The 21,986-nt window shown below is 46.4% G+C and overlaps 2 protein-coding genes across 3 annotated transcripts in view; both read left to right on the top strand.

Moving 5' to 3' along the window:
• Positions 1-21,986, top strand: part of LOC6050995 (zinc finger protein 704) — a 106,702-nt gene that overhangs the window by 15,133 nt on the left and 69,583 nt on the right. Inside the window, exons 2-3 of one of the 2 annotated variants that reach the window (XM_038265259.1) lie at positions 10,861-10,899; positions 18,201-18,379. In XM_038265259.1, coding sequence (XP_038121187.1) covers positions 10,861-10,899; positions 18,201-18,379 — 218 coding nt within the window. The remainder of the gene's footprint in view (positions 1-10,860; positions 10,900-18,200; positions 18,380-21,986) is intronic. The other variant, XM_038265260.1, reaches the window with a different exon arrangement.
• Positions 1,159-1,552, top strand: LOC119770413. Its single transcript, XM_038265261.1, has 2 exons — positions 1,159-1,353; positions 1,412-1,552. The coding sequence occupies exons 1-2, from the start codon at positions 1,165-1,167 to the stop codon at positions 1,529-1,531; spliced, it is 309 nt and encodes a 102-aa protein (XP_038121189.1). The 5' UTR covers positions 1,159-1,164; the 3' UTR covers positions 1,532-1,552.

Genomic DNA, 21,986 nt, shown 5'->3' on the forward strand with positions numbered 1-21,986 from the left:
GTAAACTCAATCGGAATTCTAAAACGGAATTTGTAAACGATTCGAATTGAATTCCGTTTCAGAATTCCGATTTGGGTTGACTGTGGAAACTTGCTTGATAGTGTTAGCGCAGCTGAACATTTCAAAAATTCACCACCAAAACGAGTTATAATAATCAAAATTTCGCCAACATTAAATTAAGCGTGTACAATTTGTTTTGGTTTGGTTCCCGCAGATTCACTATAGTTTTTTCGTCTGCTGCGATCGCGTAAAATTTGTTTTGTTTTGCCGGTTTAGCGATTGCAAGTGTTGAAGTTAGATTTCCCTGGTTCTGCCGGCGCTGTTCCTCTACGGAAAGAGCGATCAGGTATACGAGATGCGCTTCCGGGCGAAGATTGTGGAGCTGCCGAAGAACGGTTACTTTGATCAGTCTGAAGCGACCGGATGGCTTGCAGGCGATCACGGACGGTTGCACATCCCGGTTGCACAACGGCCTGCGAACGATAAGCAGCAAGCTGGACGACATGCAGAACTTGCTGAACGAAATGCGCGACGGAATGATCCAGGTGAAGCAAGGCGTGGCGAGAGTTCAGCAGAGGTTGGCATTGGTTCTTTCTTTTTTTTGGTGTTGAGCTTATTTAATGTTTGATTTTCAGGATGCAAGAGCCGCAACCGCAAGCCTGTGTGCGATACCAGAACTGCGTCGAAAAGACTGGTGACGATCGTGATGCATCTGCTGGTAATAGTCGCGTACAACATTTATCGGTAAATAGTAACTGCTACAGTTGTAGACAAAAATAGTATACTTATCAAATTTTTTGACCTTTTCAGCGAAAGCAGAACCGCCCAGGCAAGAAGTTCTACTTGAAATTATACTTTCCGGCCAGCTGTCTGTACGTGAGGAAGCAGCCGACCCGGGACAAGAAAAAGTACTTCATATCAAGCTGACGGATCAGAAACTGAGGTAAGAAAAGTTGCATTATAAGGACCTTCTCCGCGACCATTATTTCAGAGCAAAGGAATTTTTTCAAACTGCAGAACATGAACGTGCTGACTCGTCGCCTGGAAACCAATTCTACCGCTCGTGTTCCGGTTTGAATAGTAGTTTATGACGCTGTCGATGCTCTTTCTCATCACATTCGAGCGACACCGTTATTGATCGTGGTGGTATGCGTTGGTCCAGAGATGACACCGAATCCTCATCTTTCAGTAGCTTGTGGTGAATATTGCGTCTTCCGTCTCGGCAGCAGCTGTAATCGGATCGAATTCAAATCTCCAGCTGAAAAGGATCTAGTTGGTGAAACCGTTCAGCGATCATCAGCCGCCGAGCTGCTTCCCGGTTCAACCCGTGACTTTTTCAGCCCAACACGACTGGTAAGCTGAATCGTAGAAATAATGGCGGCACTTTTCTTTACTTTGGTTTATTTTGTAGATTTTGCTGAGACCTTTCACGGACGTGGGACGTTCGGAACGTCGTTCAAGCACCACAAACTATCACTCATCGCGGACAAGCATTCAACGGCGACGAGAAATTGTGCTTGAGACGCCATAGGAACGTTAACAATCATCGATTCTGACAATTCTGATAGAAAACCAATGGTCAACTGATGACCTTTTAAAATAAATCGTAAGTAAAAGACCTTTTTTCTAAACAAACTTTACTTTCCTGTAAATTCTTCAAGAAAAAGCATTTAATTTAGATACGGTCATATTCACGGTGTAAGTTGGAGTGGATAAAAAAATACGTTTTATCATTTATTCAAACCTCGTTGGATTTAGATTGTGATATATTTTTCGAAAGCTTTGGTTTGTATTGTTTTCTGCACTTAGGATGGAACGCTTTTGTTTTGAGTTGAGCTTGAATCAAATCAAAACAAAACCGTAAGCATGTGTTTCAAAGATGTTACGAGACAAAACAAATCGCTATGCTTTTGAAAATTACATCAGATTCTAGATTCAACGGGGTAAAAAATTTTACAGCTTTCTTAAATTTACGTAGATTTCATCGGAAATTTACATGTTTTGAAGTCCCTTTTGCTCCGGCTAATTTACGTTGGATGACATGTAAATTTAAAATGAAACTCATTTAAATTAGCATCATTAATGACGTGCACTTTTGGTACATCATTAATGATGTAAATTTACCGGATTATTTTTTTCTGTGTGTCTGGTACGCATATTTCACGTACTTTGATAAGAAGCGAACAAAAAAAACACCTACCAAGGTCGACAGTCTTGGCGCTACGGACGTGATTGATAGCGTAAAGTTGGCTGGAATGTACAGCGACACGTGTCGGCTCCACGAGGTTGCTCAAACACGGTAGTGTTACATTCTTGACAGCGTAGTTTTGAGACGTTACTGCGAAATGACAGACAGTAACGTCTTCAAAAGACTGCGGAAACACTTTCACTTAACAGCAGTTTTGAGACGTTACTGCAAACAGGCAGTAACGTCTTCAAAAGACTGCTATTTGATAAAATCACTTTCACTTGACATAAACACTAGAACACTTCACCACTGGAACGCACTTACACTTACACTTGTACTTACCCCATTCACCGATTCACTCAAAATCACCAGGTACCTAGAAATTGAAGTCCGTGATTGGGAACGTCCTTCTAAAAAAAACCTTCACTAAAATTTCACTTCGCTCCAACAAGTGTTTGCCAGGAGGTTACTTCAAATTTGAAGTCCGTAATAGAAACGTCATCCTATCAAACCGCCTACTTCGTCGCACCATCGACGTATCGATTCTGGGACGAAGCCCGGATGGGAAACTGGTCCGATTGCATGGCCTGCTGGCGATTTTGCACAGCGAGGAAAACAATGCACCTCCAGCCACCGTCATCATCAAATATTTAGAACAATCAAAACTGGCACAAACTTCCTTTAATGCCGGCAATTACCCGGACTAATTCTATTTTTCTGTATGAATGAAACAAACAAAAAAATCGAGGCGCTCCGCCTCCGTTATTACGTGGTTACGACGGCAAGAACGTTTCCCCGGGTTTCGTGTGTATATTTTATGCGCGCCCGGATACCTCCAGGGTACTTGACAAGCTGGCAAATTGTAGCTCCCTCCCCCCTCCGGTTAGTTACATGTTTGACCGTACGGAAATGAAAGTTTTTGTTTCCTCTCTAGGCCCTACTTCACCTGCGGGCTTGCATGGTGGTCGGTGCATGTTGCAGTGGAAACAAAGAAATTTTTCCAAATCGGAAACGGCTGCGCTTCGCGCCGCGAAAATCACGTTTTCACGGATTTCACACAACTGTCAAAAAGCGGTAAAATCGTCAAACTAATTTCGCGAGAGGTCAATTTCCCTTCATCAAAAACCCCGACAAAAATGAAAGTTCCCACAAAGTAGTCTAACCACACACACCGTCAGCCGTCGAAACCACAACCTCGTGGCCTGCTTGGCCCGAAAAGTCCTCGATCTAGTACGCCGAGTATGTGACACCATTTTCGACCCTGTGCGCGAACCTCGCCGCTGCAGTGGAATTCGCGTGTGACAAAAGCTCTCGAAGGGGTTCGAGTGTGCGCGCAAAATTGAAAGTGTCGCACCGAAACCGGCTTGTGACCTCACCTCAGCTGTTTGCCGGTGAACCAATTTAAGGGCCGGTAGAACCGGTTCTCCCGGGCGTTGCGAAATCGGGGCTTAGGGCGCGTGAAGTAATTGGAGTTGTACCGCGGCGAAAGAGTTGACGTTTCGGTTTGAACCGCAAGATGATGAAGTCATCTCTCTTCACTGTTTGCAAACCATAACCAGCTAATCGTATGCAACGCCCGACGCGGAAGGCCGCCACATTAGCATATCTGCCATAGCGGGCTTACCAAGCTCGAAAATATTCGATCCACGCGCTAGAGACCTCTATTCCAACAAAGGTGTGTGAGGTCTCAGCAAACCACCACCTTCAGTAATCACGCGAAGCCATGGCCTCCTTGGATGTCACAGAATGCCGCGGCAAAACCCGGTTTGCCATTTACAGAAAGATAGGTTAGGTTGCACACAAAGCGCCTACTTCGCCGGCGAGAACGTATGCGCGCCGAATCGCGAAACATAAAGTCCTTGGCTTACTTTGACGTTGAATTAGAAAAAAAATAGTGGTGGTGGCGGTACACGCCGTCGAAGCGAGATGCAGTGATTGCGCTACGTTTCGTTTCTTCGCCAAGGTGCAACCAATTACTGCAGTTCTGCACGCCGCTAGCAGAGTTTTGGTGGAGCCCGGCACCTGCGCGCGCTCTGGGTAAAACGAGATTAGAATCACGATTTATTGCGCAAAGAAATCGGAGCTCGGTTTCAGGGCGATCCGATCAAGGCTTTTTGGCCCTAGGCTAGAAATGGGGTTAAAGCTGTTCTACTAAGTCAAATACGGCTTCTGTGAAACGTTGCTGAAGAATGACAGGCAGTAACGTCTTCAAAAGTTTGTTTATCGACAGAAATACTTTCACTTGACAGCAGCTTTGAGACGTTACTGCAAAATGACAGACAGAAACGTCTTCAAAGGGCTACTATTTGACAAAAATCACTTTCACTTTACAGCAGCTTTGAGACGTTACTGCAAAATGACAGACAGTAACGTCTTCAAACGGCTACTATTTGACAGAGACACTTGATCACTGGAACGCACTAACACTTTCACTTGTCACTTGTACTTACCCCGTTCGTCGATTTAGTTCTAGCTAACGAGGCACCTGGAACTTGAAGTCCGTAATTGAGAATCTTTCACTTGTACTTACCCCATTCACCAACATCATAATGCTTCAGAAGGTATTTAGAACTTGAAGTCCGTAATTGAGAACACAATTTAATAATGACAAATAAATCCAACAAGTGGTCGTCAAGAAGGAATTTGAAGTGCGCATTCATTCCACACTAAATCGTTTAAAGTTCCGTCAATCAGCTAACGTTTCCGAGATTAACCGACGATTTTTTATCTTTCTTCCTTCCAGGTAAGCAATCGCTCAAATCGCATTGGTGTCGTAAGTACCGACGCACTTGTTGCGCCGCCGCCATTCCACATCCGCATAATCTCGGCAATTTCCTCCGGGCAGAGTTTACGAAACGCAAAATTGTCTGCCAGAGACGTAAACAATCGCGCATGAATCACTGTGGTAGAAAGTTACCCACTGATAACCGAACGGAGATTATCCGATCGTCAACAGCGTCTTTGCTGACTAATGTCAATACAGTGTCTCGTACGTCGGCTGACGACGAGATCTGTGACAACATCTCGCCACACAGCAGGCTGCGCTTGAACCCGTTCAAGGCGATAACGCGCGCAGACCTTGACAAACGTCTTGTCGTTGACGTCAGTACGGCAGTAGGCCTGTGTGCGATGACACATGTGTGTTGGAAGGTGCCGGCCGGTATCCTGTTATCGGCGTGGCGTAGATTTCGACGTGTTTTGAAAAGACTGTGCGCGTCCGATAAGACAAGAAGTTCAAGGGCCCGGTGTTTTTGTCGCTGGGTGATAAGCGACACTTGTCACATTGACGCTTTGTGCCGACGTAGTCCGCTTGGCCTACTATTTTGGCGGTAAACGACGCTCACACGGCTACCTTGATTGGTGACCTCAATATCTCGCGGAGTCGTAATTAAGCGCGGATCAATCCGGACCCGCTTCATAATGGGTCATCACGACTGAAGAAAGTCGACGCTGACTCACGGGCAGGTCCCCTCGCTTTAAACGCAGAACTTTCTCAACAACCCGACGACAATTGCGCGGTGACCCTCGGGATGATCGTGCAACTTCGCAGACCACCGTTGTGCCGTGGCGAATTGTCATTATCGGATGTTTTGCCTCCCCCCTCTGCTCAGACTCTCGTTCATGAGGCACAAAGGGTCTTTCAAGCAGATAATCCTGGCTCTCAGAGATTGAACACCTGCCGGAGCGGGTTTTCATGTGCGCACGATCGTAGCAACCTAACGGGACTCGCGCTCATCGCAGTTGGCCTTGATCAAAGCCCTAATCGATTGGCGTACCCCTCTCTCGTTGACCCTCGCGAAATTTGGGACGCATAACTTGTTGCAGCTAACCGTCGGTTTCCATTTGTCAATTAAAATACCGACCCGAAAAAAGAGCACGAAAAGTGCAACTAGCCGCCATGTTTGTGTGCGCGAATCGTGCAAGAAAAAATTACACCGCTCGGCAATAAAAACAAAAACCTCTAGAAGCGGGCGGCGGCGGCTTGGCAACCTTGTGACACACTTTCATCGGTCCGCCAACAGGCAGAGCGGTTGCGCTTTCCTCGAAAAATTAAGTCGGTCGAGTGGTACTCGCCGGGCGAAAACAAGTTACGACATGTCGCCCGGCTCTCTAGTTAGAGCTGGAGTTGCAATCAAGTCGTCAAGTCGTTGGCAACCGCTGTTGCGGTTCTACGCTGCCTGCGGCGAAAAGTAGTGACATTTTGCGGTTATGTCAGCGGCGAAACGCAATTTTTAGGCCAACTACTTGCGCTACTTTCGGCTTGGCCTGTTTTTGGACGTCGGCGGAATTTCGCGTTACGACACCGAGTTTCACTTTTCATGATCATCAACGCGCCGCTCGGCGCGCGGAACCCGGGATTGTCAAAAAAAACGTAAACAAATGCCGCTCGGCGGCGTGACGCGGAAGCCGAGGCTTGCGCAACGAGAGCCCTAAAACCACACGGTAATTTGACCCTCTCGGCTGCACGACCGCGGCAGCTACTAATTATACGTGGCAATCCGGCAGAAATTACGACCAGCCGAAAAAGAAAGAAGAGATCCGGTGCAGAAGCACTTTAAATGCGCCTTCACCCGAAATCCGAGCGTTGAATTTCGATTTCGGCCTACCGTGCGTGGCATTGATCGCCGCGAAGGAGATGGCCTTCCGCGGGCCGGTCATTTCTCGTTTTTGGTCGCCGCCACTCTTCGTCAGTCAGATCACAAATATGCAAAAACGATCGTGGTGCACTCGAAGCTAAATGTCACACCGTCGTAGCAGGCGTTGGGGTACGAAAAGTCAAGGCTTGCTTGCCGACTTCGTCTAGTTCGGGTTCCGGATTATGTCGTTCGGGTTGGTGACAGCGAAACGCTACTGGTTGGTAACACAGTAATTTGGCAGTTGACCTTGGCTCGCCTGTTACCACAGAACGTGACTTGAGCCGGTTGACGCAACCGAAACCTGACTCTGCCGTCAACAAACCATTTGTCGCGATTATGTCGTTCATTTGATTACAACTGTTGGATTTCAAACCCACTAGAGTTGATCACAAGTCTACTCCCAAGAAGATCCGATCAACCAACACCCACGAAATGTCAGTCCAAGAACATCGCCACCTCGTAGAGGTGGCAACATTTTTCAAACTCGCGAGCGCCACCACTACTCGCTTGAATGCGCCCTAATGTAATAAATTCACTTCGCTATTTAGGTCAATCTGTGTTGTCTCTGTGTGTCCCATATTACGTCTAGCGCAGCCGTTCTACGACACTCCCTTCAGCGTGCTCGAACGTTCCCTTTTGTCAGCATGTTGGTGCTTAGCAATTAGCTTTGTTTGGTGCGTTCGTTTGATTGACTCGAAACGAACTCTGCATCCGTATTGTTTGAGCAGAATGTGGGGACCACTCCGTATTGCAATCCACTTGGGGAGTTAATGGACCAATCGCGACGTCGCAGACGTCGATAGCTCTAATTGGAATATTTTATCTAAAGTTTCAGAAATCCGTTCCAATTATGGGCATTTCCCCAAAACCTTTAACATTCCGTTAGGCCTCCAAACGGTCAAAAAGTGCAAGAGGCTTTAATTTCCTGGCACGTTCGCGTCAGCGAAGCTGGACTTAACTAAATGGTGATGATGTTTAGGAAAGTGCAGCGCGTGCGTGATTAGAATAAATTATAAGCTGCGGTCCACGGAATGGGCGTCCACAAGCCATGCGATGATTCAAATCGGTATAACTAATTGGGACCCGGTGATCCGGGATGGACCGACCGGTTTTGGGTGCCGAGCGCCCCTAAACTTTGGTCGGCTGCGACGAAAAGATGGCTCTTGACATGGGCCGTCTTCGAAAAGTTTTCGTTTTGTCGTTGTTGCAAACAGGCAATAACGACAGAAACGGTTGACAGATTGACAAGTTTGACAGATGTACTTACCTGAGTGATGGAACGTTGCTGGAACAACTACTTACCTCCTTAACAAAATCTTCGCTATCGAAGAGGTACCTCAATGTTGAAGTCCGTAATTGAGAAGCATTCCGACATTGACGAAAACATCGTTCTAGACATTGGCAGACTTTGAAAACTGTCGTTTTGTCGTTATTGTAAACAGGCAATAACGACAGAAACTGTTGACATTTTGACAAGTTTGACAGTTGACAGAAGTACTTACCTGAGCTCGACGAATAATTGCTGGAACCGCTACTAACCACCTCAAGAAAATCTTCGCTATTCAAGAGGTACCTCAATGTTGAAGTCCGTAATTGAGAAGCATTCAACTTTTCAAACGATTCAGTTCAAGTTCCAAACGTTGAGCAACCTCAGAACTGCAGTAGAACACCACTTCGAACCCCCATTTCAAGCAACCCCCACCAATCTTGGCCAACATTCCGCCGCCTGCACTTCGCTGCGGCCTACCTTCAGGAGGCCTTGTCCTCATTCGGGCCGCCACGTCACGAGACGTGGAAGAGAACGGCCGCGATGCACTTTTTTTTTACTTCATTTCGTTCAGCATTCGCAAAAGGCCGATTTCTCAATCAGCTGTTTTCGACGACTACGGCTGGTGAAGGTTTTCCTTGTGCAGCTGACTGCAGTTGTTGCAGGCGGCGAGAGAGAAACCTGTTTTGCAGCGAGCCGGCTCGCGCACACGCAGCCTACTTGAACGCCGCCGACTCGAAACAAGATCAAGTGTGGCATTGGCGCAAGGGTGCAGCATGGTGAAGGTGAGGGAGACTCGGGTTTTTTTTAATGAGCTGTGTGCGCGATAATTTGCAGCCGATAGATCAAAATGGCAAAGTGCGAACAATGTCGGGTGAATGGGACGGAGCGCTCACGAAAGGGTCGAGCGTTGGCGTAGAAGCTTCGATTACGTTAGGGCCATTAAAGCCCGGGGAGACGCAGCGTCTGAGGTGGTTTCGAGCTCTCGATCACGTAACTGGAGTGCGAGACGTGTTGGCTGGAGCGAAACAATTGAGGTAAATTAGAATGGCGTGGAAAAGTACCCCGGAAAAGGTTAGACGGCCTGTTTCTAACGAGAACATTTGAAACTGTAAAGTTTCGCATCCTGAAGCTGACCTTGGTTTCACTGCACTGCTTCCCGCAGTTGATAAGGATGATTACCACGGCCCAGACGACACTAATGGCGTCTCCTACCTCCTACTCCCACATCCACATCCGCCGCCGACGACTAAGGCATCCTGTAATGAGTCAAACAATATGTACCTCGTCGCATCCTCCATCCCCTCGGAGACGGAGAGAATGAACAAACGGGCCCGGCACGTTCTATTCCAAGCAAAAAGAAACTCCAAAGGATGTGCCAAGTGGGTGTTGCAAAACGAGCTGCTCATCCGTGGAGTACCCGAGCACATCCTTTCGCTTTCATTAGCGACGACGGTGCGCCCACTTGGCAGCTTTAAAGCTTCCGCTTTGTGAAGACTGCGCGCAATTAGGCCCGGCCCGACCCCCTAATTGGGCAGGGATTCACTATCGCCCACTTGATCGCCAAGATTGGCACACCTTCCAAGTGGCGATTCGTTGCACCGATACCGTCACGACTCCGCATGGAAAGAAGTGTGTCAGCGCAAACCGCATCCAAAGTAAAGCAAGTTTAGATAACCCCATTTCGGAGGAGAGGAAAAAATCGTGCCTAGATCACGACCACGTTACGAAACGGACGCTAAATTCATCACTCCGTGGTCCGGTTTGGCCACGCGAACGCTCAATCGCGCGGAATAAGTGAAGGTAAACCGTTACGTTATACGGCTTTGCCTTCCTTTTTATTGCGACTTGCCCTCGCGCCGCTGAAAACAGCAGGGGAGCCACGGTGGGCTCCGGGGTGGCCACAAATGGGTCACGCCAGTGACAGTTGACAGCAGTGGCAGGTTATTTGACAGTTGACAGATTGTGTACTTACCTGAGATACTTAGCACTTCTTAAACTTATTTGTACTTACCTAACTCCTTTGAAAAACACTTCGCCCCATCATTGTACTGTTGAAGGTACCTCAAACTTGAAGTCCGTAGTTGAGAAGCATGTAAGGTAGAATCGAAAAACGCCATGCGAAATAGCAGGTAGCCACTGTGGGCCACACCAGAGCTTGACAGTGACAGCATTGACAGTTTATTTGATAGTTGACAGATTGCGTACTTACCTGAAACACCTAACACACTTTACTCCTACTTACCTTATTCCTTAACACACTTTGATAAATACTTCTCCACAACCTTTTTCTGCTGCAAGTACTTCACATATGAAGTCCGTAGTTGAGAAGCAATTTCCCACTGTTCAAACCCCAACCATTCCAGCATCATCACGAGCTTCTATCCATTGATCCCAACTCCACTGAACCCGTAATTGCCTCGCAACAGACCACCTTTATCAAAAGAGGGAACCTCTCAAAACCTCTTTTCCCTCATTTTCGCCGGCAGTTTCGGCAGTTGCCAACCGTGGCACAGATCGAAACTGAAAGCCCACTTGCCGGCCGGCCGGCGCGGTTGGCAACACTGTAATGGATTTTGGGGGCCGTAATTTCACTTTCTTGCTTGCGCTGTCTAGCCGGTTTTGCTGGCGGTTTGCCTTCGTCTGCAAATTTGGAGGTCTGGCGCGCAAAAAAATCAGCTGATTCGTTTGCGAAATTTTTCGACCATTCAGCGTAAGACGGTAGACATTAATCGGTGTTTTGTTTTTTCTTCTGTTTTGCCTTACAGGTATGCAAACAAGCCAGCGACCAGCCTCTTCCTACTAACGTAAGTTTACTAACCATTCATACTACTAACCTTACTGCATCATTTGGTTTTTTTTCGGTTCGAAAAAGTTTTCATTTTCATTAGCTTTAAGTCTTTTTTTAAATTGTTGATTCATATCATCCGGAAGTCTATTCATTCAGCTTGGGTGCCAAAAATTGCTTCTCTCCAAGATTGAAGGCATTAACAAACATGTCGAAAAACGACAAAAAAAATCACCTCCATTCAGCAGTAACATTTCTCGACAACACCTTCCATTACAGAAGGCGCCCCTTTCTTTCGCAGCATAAGAGGGGATCATAAAACAAGTGGGAAGTAGCAGCAGCAGCAGCAGCAGAGTTCCACTCCAAAGTTTGCTCTCGTACTCACCTCTTATGCATTATGTAGCAGCCAGTCAGCCAGTTCACTTGAGACTCCCTGCGCTGACGAGAAGAGGAGTCCTATCGGAGAATGGGCCAGACTGGCCGGACCTGTCTTGCGACCATTTAATCATTTGCGTACGGAACAAGTGTACGATAAACAATACATTGTAACGGAGAGGACACCCCGCTCCGCTTGTTGGGCCTTTTCCAAAAAGTCTGCACTTTTCATTTGTAGCGTCGAAAGAAAAGATAAGATTCTGGGAAGAGTGTTACGTAGATGGACTGCGCTTAAGGAACGCAATCCGGAAGGCAATCTGGGCTCCTCTTTCCGGTGGTGTAACTACTAACTGGGAGGATGGACCGTTGGCTGAAGTTATTTGACGCAAATCAACCATTTTATTTCGAAACGCAAAAAAAAAATACAAAAAATGTGGATATCTTCACAACGACACAATATCTTTACAATTTGGCTCAATCATTCGTAGAATGACTCACGACGAACAAATTGCTTCAAAAAGAATACAAAAATGTTGTGTTGATAAAGAGAATTTGACATTATACGAAACGTAACGCCTGCGCACTGTCCAAGATTTAGCTGTAAAATGCAATCAATGCTGTCAGAAAATCTCGTCTATTTATGGATACTCTCCAGAAACTGCTCTCAGCAAGTTGTACGAACATTGACACTTTAAAAATTGATCTACAAAACCTCTTATCACGTCGAGGCGTTACGCTTTTTGTTTTTAAAAAATCTTTGAAACAAAACAATATTTTTGCAATTTTTAAGCGGCAAATTACAGATGTTCCCAAATCGCACTAATTAATTCAAAATGATTTTCAAAAATTTTGTGTCATCCCTGAGCAATCCAAGAAATTACAAAGCGTAACGCCTGCTTGAAAAGAAAGATTGCACTGAATTTCGCCACCAAATCTTCCAAAATCACCTCCCCTAACGGTTCCTAACTCCCGGGACAATTTTCGAGTGCCCCAAACTCCGTCCATAGGCCCAACGACAACGACGTGTCCCACCGGAATGAGGGAATTACTTTGGGAGACGTGCCTTATGCTATACAATGCAGCGCAGCATAAGAGAATGGCTTAGCAATTATGCTGCAAGCAAAAAGCATAAAAAAGGAAGAACTTCCCCGAACAGACAACTTCTCACCCACTTCTTCAAACAAAAACGCACACACACACACCTACGCCCGAGACTTGAAGGTTTAGTAATGCTTCATTTTTTCGTCCTTTTGGAGTTGCAACATTTTTTTCGGCGAGTCTCAGCCTTTCGTTTGTTATCATCATCTGTTTGCGAATTTTTCTCGAGGGGTTACTCGGTTGTGTGTGTTTAGATGAATAGTCTGTCCCCAGAACCAGAGTTCCGACGCCGGGAGAATGGGCCGGAGATGGCACGTCTATGATGTCTGTACGGGATTGGTGTCTTACGTTACGTTGACTTTGGGTTGGGTTCGATTTACACGAGGCGTTACGGTTTTTCGTTTTCGCTTTTTCCTGGATTGATATTTTCAGGACCAAACGCATAGGCGTTACTTTATTTTATTGTCGGTTTAAGTAACTTCTGTTAGGTGTAATTTTTGCTTTAAAATGAAATCATTGTTTTGAGTGAAGGACAATTAAATCCTTTTGTCGTGAAGGCGTTACGTTTTGTATTCGATCGATTTCCCGATAAAAACATTTGTTGGTTTACAGAAAACAAAAAAAAATGTTTCAAAAAATAAAGTCAAAAAATTCTGTAGCATTTGTATCGATAAAACACAAAGCGTAACGCCTGCGTTACGTCACAGTTTTTACTGTCATTCAACGCAAACCGTAACGCAAAAGAAGTACGAACTTGTGCACAAATAAACCCATTCAAACCCGACGTGCTTATGCAACGCGCCAGAACCGTTTCGACACTCAGCACAGCTTTAATTGCGATATCGGATCGCGCGATCGGATCTAAGCATCCACCTTGGAGATTCCACGGAGTGTGCTCAAGGGCTGCCGGTATGCCCTTTTTTCACGGTGCCTGTCACGGCGGCGTCGCCAAGTGACCTTTCAATTAGAAGTGGCTCACAGGCCAGAGATCTAGTCGCTCAATTATGCCCATAATGAGCCAAAGTCATGCCCCTAAGCGTGGAGTCAGAGGCAAGAGGACGTGAAACGGTCGATTTAAATTTTAGAGTTTTTTTGTCTTCATGATTGGGCAGGCGTTACGCTTTGTATTTGGTGTGTTGTCAATCTACAAATTGCCTTAAAATATTGTTTTGGTTTGAAGAAATTGACAAAATACAAAATGTAACGTCTGCGCACTACCAAACTGAGAAATGTATGGTTTGATCGTTGTCTGAGGTCGGTCCCACAATTAAACATGAGTTGATTTGTGTCTTATCTGCTTATCTATGATGCGGCACTGATGCAAACATTAATCATACGCAAACATCGGAAAAAAAGAGCGCGACTCTTTGTCCAGTTCCGACCCCGGAGAGATCGGTCGAGCGCGATACAAAAACGGGCCGACCCAAATGATCCGGAGTGCAGCAGCGCAGCACCAACTCATAAAAGGGTGTAAATGATCGCGGCACGTTCGCCAAATAGGGCCTCAATTACGGATTGTGTGCAGCCCATTAAAAACAAACAGAGTGCAGGCCGGCAATGAAACCGCAAAAAAAAGACTTACAACAAACTTTCGAAAAACCGTACCACCGCGGCGAAGTTCTTGGCGGTGTGCAATTCAATCTTCTTTGTGTCAACGTGGCAAGCCCAGGCTAATTAACTGTGATTAATTAAAGTGTCCAGTGAGGCGGGCTGCAGGGAACTTTCCTTACGCGAAAGCGTCCAGAACTGAAGGGGCTTTGTGTGCGCAGAAAAAGGTGATCGCAGCTGGCGGTCGCTAGCTCCGCAAGACAAAGTGACCTCATCAAGCGGGAAGTGCAGAGCCTTCTTGGATCTTTGTTTTCGTCATCGCACTGAGTCTTGAAATTGCTCTATGTCATACAAACTTATCAAAACAACTGTGAACTCGTGAACATACGCAGGCGTTACGATTTTTGATTCGTCGGTTTCTCAAATTAAATACGATATTTTTGCAATCTTTTTTAAACAAATTGTAGATTGACACGCGAGGAATAAATTACTTCAATAAAATTTTCAAAAATATTGTGTTTGTTTTAAGATATTGACAGAATTCAAAGCGTAACGCCTGCCTTTAACTAATGCGGAAGCTACAAGCTAGATCATTGCATTTTCGCGACCCTTTTTTATGTGCAAAACAACCCCACGCGTATGGCGCAATCTTCACCGTCATCACACGCGGGGCTGGTGGGACTTTTACTTTTTGCCGTGGCCTACAAAAGCTGCGGGCGGTCCGACAGGCCAAGAGCGCGACTCACGTAAAATATGTTGCAAATAGCATTGAGCCGCGAAGGCACGTGGATTATACAAGTTACACCCACTCACTTGAAATTCCGCGGCACGGCGATAGAAGGGCATCAAAGCCGAATCAAAGCGAGCATTATGCGCGCCGAGGTTATGCAAAAAGAGGTGGTGCCGCCGATGCCGTGGAAAATCTAACAACGGTGCGAAACTAGCTAACGTGCATAACGACTTATCAGAGATTTTTTTTTGCTTAAAAAAACGCCTAACAACTTTCAAAATGAACACTTGCGCGAACGCGAGCGTTCGCAATCAAATTACAAAATTAACGGTTGGCCTTGGCAGCATGGGTGATTTGCCGAGCGTGGCACCGGGTCCAATCGCCGGACAAGTTTGACAGTTGGTGACAGAATTGACAGAGTACTTACCCGAACGCAACCGCTACTAATCACTAACACTACTTAACTTAGTTTGTACTTACCGATTTCCGAAATCACTTCAAGAAATTTGCCTTTCCATGCGAGGTACCTCAATGTTGACGTCCGTAATCGGGAAGCGCTTCTAACTTTGCTCTAGCACTGTGTCACCCTTCCAGCAATTGCGCGCTCACCCCACAAAATCAAAAATCATAAATCTTAATCACCAAATAACCCGTTTCCCTCCACAAGACCCCCCCCCCCCCCTTCAAACCGTAACCCAACGATTGACCCTTCTATGAAGCAAGCTGCGCGTACTAATTTATGCGCGCAGTTGACCTACTTCCAGCCGCGGGGCCCCGAAAAGTGAGAGGAAACTCCAGCGCAGGCAAACAAACACACACACACAAACTCAGTGGAGAGAGAGAGAGCGCGAGCGAAAACATGGCCGGTCAAACGGGGAAGGGCGCGGCCACTTGCGGCCTCCCGCGGCCAAATTACGAAATAACCACCGACGAACCGGATACGATACACTTGGAGTTTGTGTGGACGAGCAGGCGTTACGGTTTGTTTATGCGGAGATTTCTTTGAAAATTTGAGGTTTTCCTACTTCCAAATGAAGTTTTGTCAAACTGGTCAATTAACACATAAATAAGGTTATGCGCTACGCGCAGGCGTTACGCTTTGCATTTTACTGATTTCTTTAAAACAACTCAATGTTTTTGCAAACTTTTTAAAGCAATCTGTTCGGCTTGAGTCAACCAACAAATTGCTGTACAAAGAGTACAAAACATTGTGTTGCTTGGAAGAAATCAACAAAATACAAAACGTAACGCCTGCGCGTTTGACATTTGACACATTTGCGTGCCGCGAAGCGGCGCTCCAATCGCACCAAAAATGGTCAACCAAACGAGGTTACGTGCCAACCTTCGTCGCCATAATTGGCGCTGGACCTGCGGAAGATGAGTAATGCGCCAGTATAAGTCGACAGAAGAATGGCTGTCAAAAAGTTTTCGCGCAAAAGTAGCAGCGACACGTCAAATTGATGCACTTTGCGGATGCGCCGCATTCACCTCCTTCTCTTGGTGGTGGTTTATTAATTTGTTTTGCAACCGCCAGGCGGCGCGCAATGAAGCGAGATCACCGCCAGTGAATCTCCGAAGACATGATATAAAAAAAAGCGTGTGGCGAGTACATGTAGAGTAGGTACGCGGCCGCACACTTTCGCGGACTTGTTTTGTTGCAACTGGCGCGATGAATGCGATGACCCAGATGCAAGTTTCGAGAAAAATAACGCCCGGCCCGGCCCCTCCTCGGTTCCGTGCGTTGTTGCAGTGTTTTGAAAAAGTAGATCACGAACCGCGGCCATAATGGCCGCCTGCTATAATCTTTGACAGTTGGCGCGCCATAATGGATTCCACGCGGAGCATCCTTCTAATTGGCAGTAATTGATCGCACCCCCAGTTGAGTAAGTAAACAATGACCAATGGCCGTCAAGATTTCCCAGCCTGCAACGTAACGTGACGCAACCAATGATTCAACGCGCGGTTCCAATTGCCGCCGGTGGTGGATCTTGGAATTTCAACACTTTTAATTCATGATTCACACAACTCGGAATTATGCTCGGTGGCCATATTGCGAGAGAGAGATGATTCAATTCGGCTTGAACTTGAAGCGCACCTCCGCATCGCGTCATGACCTGGTTTGACTTCTCGGATGACGATGTAAGCTCGGTGTACGCGCACGCGCAATTAGCGGTAATGACTTGAAACAACAACTCAAACGTACGCGAGTACGGATCCACCGCTTAGCCCCCCAACCACTTTTGCGTCATTGTCTGAAGCGGGGAAACCCCCACTAAGAGTTCCGACGACCTCGGAACAACCCCCTCCAAGATCGGCGCATAATAACAGTAATCATAAAAGGGTTGCAGAGCTGCAACTGCTGCAGTTTAAGATCTACGATATCTCTATCATGGCAGTGTTGCCAACGATGCCAAACTGCTCGAAACTTTCGCTCCACAGTACGGCTGCGAAACCGGTTGAATTACACTCAGCGCTCGCGCTGAGATAGTTTTGTTAAAATCGATTGAAACATACCTTCGGACCGCAATTGGTGCTAATAACGATTATAATTACGCCGCCCCCTTCTCTACCTCGACTTAACAACAACAGCTGCACCCGGGTACAACCCTTGCGCTCGAATTTCGAGCGGTATGCGTGTTGCAATTTGCCTTTGTTTGGTCGGCGATCGCGAATCTGATCCCCGTTGTTCGTCGATACCACGGCGATCGGGAAGATGATACTAGTGCGCTAATTGCGTTAATGAATGCTTAAAAGTACTAATTAAAAGCGGATCGTCGAGGAAGGTAGTTTGTGGGAAAAATTACGCCGGGGCGTTACGCGTCTTTAAAAGTCAATGGAATCGTTAATCAGTAAGAATGAATTACTTGAAACGATAATTCTTCTTACTGATCGTGACTCATTTGACAGACATCATTCTAGGCGTTACTGTTGCAGGACAGTAACGCCTGAGAAGCATCTTTTTGACAGTTGACAGAATTGACAGATACCCAACTTACCGAAGCAATGTCGATGTTTACTGGATCCTGGATACACTCAACACTTACCTGAGGTTTCAGCTGCAAATTTTAACATCAAATTCGATGGGTCCACCATTTGGTACCTCAAATCCGACGTCCGTAATCGAGAAGCAAAGGAAAAAGGCAAATGCATTCCAAATTAGCCAACGCCGCGCAACTCGACCATCGCGCGCAGCTATGGTGCAAGAATTACATCACATTCCTCCTCCTTGTTTGTGGCCGGCCGGGGTCCTATTAATACCGAGTTATTTTCACTCTTCGTATGCTCTGGCTCTGCCAGAGCAGCTGCACTTTAGCGCTGCATCTTTCAATCATGGGACTTGTTTACGTTTTGCCGGACCGCCGATGGCGGCCGGCGCGTTCATTTGCCGTGGCCAAGAATGGGCAAATTGGCCGGTGGCCATCACCGGCCGGCCACCCGGTCACATGAATCACTTTCGGTAGTTTACCTCTTTTTTTTTAGTTGTTGATTTCTGTTCGTTACTCGATGTGTCAACTTCCGTTCCAGCGGATGACTAACCATCTCCACCGTTTCTCGTTGACCCTTTGCAGGCCCCGATCGAACTGACCAAACGCCTCGAGGAGGTCCGGCTGCTCGAGTCGCGCCGATCGCCGCGGCTCGCCGACCAGGAAAAGGACACCGACTTTGCCCGGCTCGCGGACATGGCCGGGGACCGCCGGCGACAATCACACAGCATCGATGTGCCATTCTCACTCACGCAACAAAATGGGTAAGTTTGAAAAGAAAATAATTTCTGTTTGACGTTTCGGCGCCAGGTGCGTCATCCTCAGGGTCATGTGAAATGTTTCAACCCTTTTGAAAACCGACTCGTTTTTATGAAATGTTTCATCTGATAGCTTTGGCAAATGTGACAGATGACACTCCTGTCAAAGTTGGGTGTTGAAATATTTCATCTATCCCCTTTTGTCAAAATAAGGGTAATGACTTCAAACATCTCAAATTTCACCCCAATTCTGACACCTCCGAATCTCCCAACAGTGCGTCTAATAACACACTAACGCCCTCTTCAAATCTGCACCAGACACACGCCAATTTTTTTTCGCGCGTGCAAATTTCTAACCACCGACCAACCGTCTAGCAGGCCACTTTACGCAAGCTCCCGAAAATTACTCACTGACGTCTAGACGCGCCGAAATTGCCCACCTTGAGAGAGCGAGAGCGAGCGTGACTTATCTCGCGCGAAATATTTCGCGCACACATCGCAAATTCACTCTCTCTCTCTCGCGGGCTCACTCATTTCGCCAAAATGTATCCCTGACCTTGGACAAGTTGCAGTTTTTTTTGAGAGTGTGGTTGCTGCGATCGTACAGCAATACAATCGCACAAAAGTGTGTGTGTGCGGGTTTTTTTTATTCGCGAAAATGAATGATGGGCGAGAGGGGCCGAATTTCGGCGGGACCGGTTTTGCAACGTTTCTTGACGATGACGGGGGCGATGATGATGGATGCAACGAATGTAAAAATAAAAATAAAAGATCGCGAAAATGGGCGCGTTAATGGTGTGTGAAGCAGGGATCGAGGTATTGGTGGGGTGGTTTTGCACGCTATTTGCGGTGCAACGCTGTAGGTGAGGGGGAATTTGGATGTTTTGGTGATTGAGGTCGTCGTAGTTTAGCGGCGGTCATCGCCGTCGTGTCAGCTGACGGACGCGATCGTGCAAGTGCACCATCACATCCGGTTGCAGGTTAAGTGACTGCTACTGGGATCTGACTTGACACTTTCAGAGGTATTGAAAAAGCCTGAATATGACAGCAAGTATACCAAAACATTGAAATGTTTCAAATTTGACAGATCTGATAAAGATCAACTTTCCCATAATTTCGTTGCCGGCCTGCAGATATTGAGTACCGGCCTATGGATTGAGTACAGAGAGGAAGGTACTCCCGTTTTTAAGGGGAAATGTATGTTTTTCATAATTTCACAGCCAGCCTACGGGCATTAGATTTAAACTCTTGTTAATGCTCAATTTCTAAGAGAATTCCTCCGATTGGAGAATATTTTGAGGTTACACAAATTTAAACGAGTTCGTTCAGCATTCCAATTCTCAACTTATGACCATCGTACTCTAAAATTACCCAACGAGGACACGCAATAAATTCTATAATTATGACCACAACACAACCCGTTGCACCCGATCCGATTGTCTCAATCTTGGACTTTCACTCGCCCGTGTACATTCACGAAAAACATGGCCGATTAATAGCGCAAACGCTGCACGCTGGTGACACCTACAGGTGGCATCCGTCCACAGCGCAGCTTGCAGCAGAAGCTTCAAGATATTTATAGTGTCACACTATATCGCCGCGCTTAACAACAACGGCGCGTGCATTGACACACTGCCAACACCGTTGGACCGCGATTTGGGGCGGGGAAATTTCCGACCAAATCTTGGCAGCGCCCTTCTGGCTGGCCTAAATTTGAGCTCCGAGAAATTAAACGGAGCGTGCGGCCGAGAATTCGCGGCGAAGGTCAGCGGCGAGTGAGTCAACCCCAGATGAAATGTTACGCGTTGACAGTTGATCTGACGGATTTGGTGGCGAAATTGTGGTGCTTTCTTAATGTTGAAGGAATTTCAAAACAACAACGCCGTCGGGTTTCTGCAAGTTCAACCCTGCGACTGACAGATGCTTACCTATTTTATTGCTTGTATTGATTCGCAGAATCAAGCAAGGTTGAGTTGTAGCTTGTAGCTTTTGCCTGGCTTTTGACAGATGCTTAACTTTAGCATTGATCATTCTGATTCGTAGAATTAAGAATAGACCGATTTGTAGCTTCAATTCTGAATTTGACAGATGCTTACCGTTAACATTGCTTGTTTTGACAGATGCTTACCTTCAGTATTGCTTACTTTGACTAGTAGAATCCAGGTGAATAGTGCTTAAGGTAAACATGGTCGAATCGTCACTTCAACTTTGCGTTTGACAGATGCTTACCTTTTTCATTCAAGGGGGTGTGGCTGCCAATCCCCCTGTCAGACCAAACAGTAAAAGGAAAAAAAAACCCAAGATACTGTTATTGATGAACACAAAATAATTCAATTCGGCAGCTTCTTGTTGAGAGCGAATAAAATATATAAATTTGAAGCTTTTGTTTACATCTAATTTGAACCGAATTTTGGGTGTTCAACTGAATAATCTCGAATCATACCTTTGTTGGCATTACTCAGCGTTTGACAGATGCTTACCGTCAGCATTGTTTACATCGACGCGTCGAATCAAGGCAAAGAGTGATAAAGGTAAGCAACTGTCAAATGCAAAGCTGGAGTGAAACGACAGTCAAATTGAACCCAAATTAAATAACCCAAACTCGCATATTCGATTAAGGTAACGGGGTTTATGCTTCGTCGAAGGCAAACAAAACGAAACCCAAAGCCCTGACAACTGTAACACGATCCACCTTGCCCTTCTGCGGGTGGTGGTGTGAAAAGTTACATAACCGAAACCGGTGTTACTCTGTGCGAATTGTGCGTTTTCACGCCTCCAGTGTTACACGCACCGCTTAGAACTGCAAGCAAGACTCACAAGGCCTGCTAAACGTCAATCAAATCCCGTTCTAACCTCAAAGGTTGGAAATTTGAAACGCCTACTCAGTTTCAAAAAAGGGGGCAGTTTAGAGTTTAGAGATTGACAAATTTTGGGTTCTTTTCAGCGCACTTGTAGGGGTTGGTTCTCTAGTTTCGCGAGGTGCGGTTTCCAGCAGAACTCACCTTCAGACGACCTTCTCGAAGAGTCGGGATGCAGCAGCGCTGGCTTTTGTCCTAGTCTTGCGTTGCTACATATAAATATAGCCCGGGCGCCCTTTTCATCGACTGCAACGTTCCTACAATCCGACAACGTTTTCTCGGTTGGGGTTGCACCAAAATTTAATAAATACAGATATGAACACATTGTGTGTGCAACTTTGACGAGTTTCTTCGTAGTAACGCAGCAGCACAACACACGAAGAAGAAACCGGCTTAGACGGCGAACCATGTACTGGTTCTATGTGTTTGGAGCTTTTTTTTTTTTTTGGCTGGCCAAAATCAGTCGTAAATTTTACGGCGGAGCCGTCCGGAGGACGGAGGCTACGCGGGACCGTCTGGGTTCTGTCTGCTGAACCTTTGAGCAAGAGAGATGGATTCAGATACACAACACCTTCCACGAATCGAGCATGACTCGCCGGGCGACCGTGTCGTGGTGGAAGTTTGATGTGTGAAACAATTTCAGTGTTTTCAAAATTCAAAACGATCAAAATCTGAATTCAGTTCTACACCCAAACGAAAACTTATTGACAGCTGTCACAAATCGCATGATTCTTGAAAATGCCAATTCGCCAAGC

Source organism: Culex quinquefasciatus, chromosome 3 (genome assembly GCF_015732765.1).
Source record: "Culex quinquefasciatus strain JHB chromosome 3, VPISU_Cqui_1.0_pri_paternal, whole genome shotgun sequence".
Classification (NCBI taxonomy): Eukaryota; Metazoa; Arthropoda; class Insecta; order Diptera; family Culicidae; genus Culex; species Culex quinquefasciatus.

Bases quoted from the DNA above. Each gene is read 5' to 3' on its own strand.
- LOC119770413 (XM_038265261.1), top strand. From the start codon at position 1,165: ATGACACCGAATCCTCATCTTTCAGTAGCTTGTGGTGAATATTGCGTC. The intron at 1,354-1,411 runs GTAAGCTGAATC...TTTATTTTGTAG, and splicing joins TTTTCAGCCCAACACGACTG to ATTTTGCTGAGACCTTTCAC.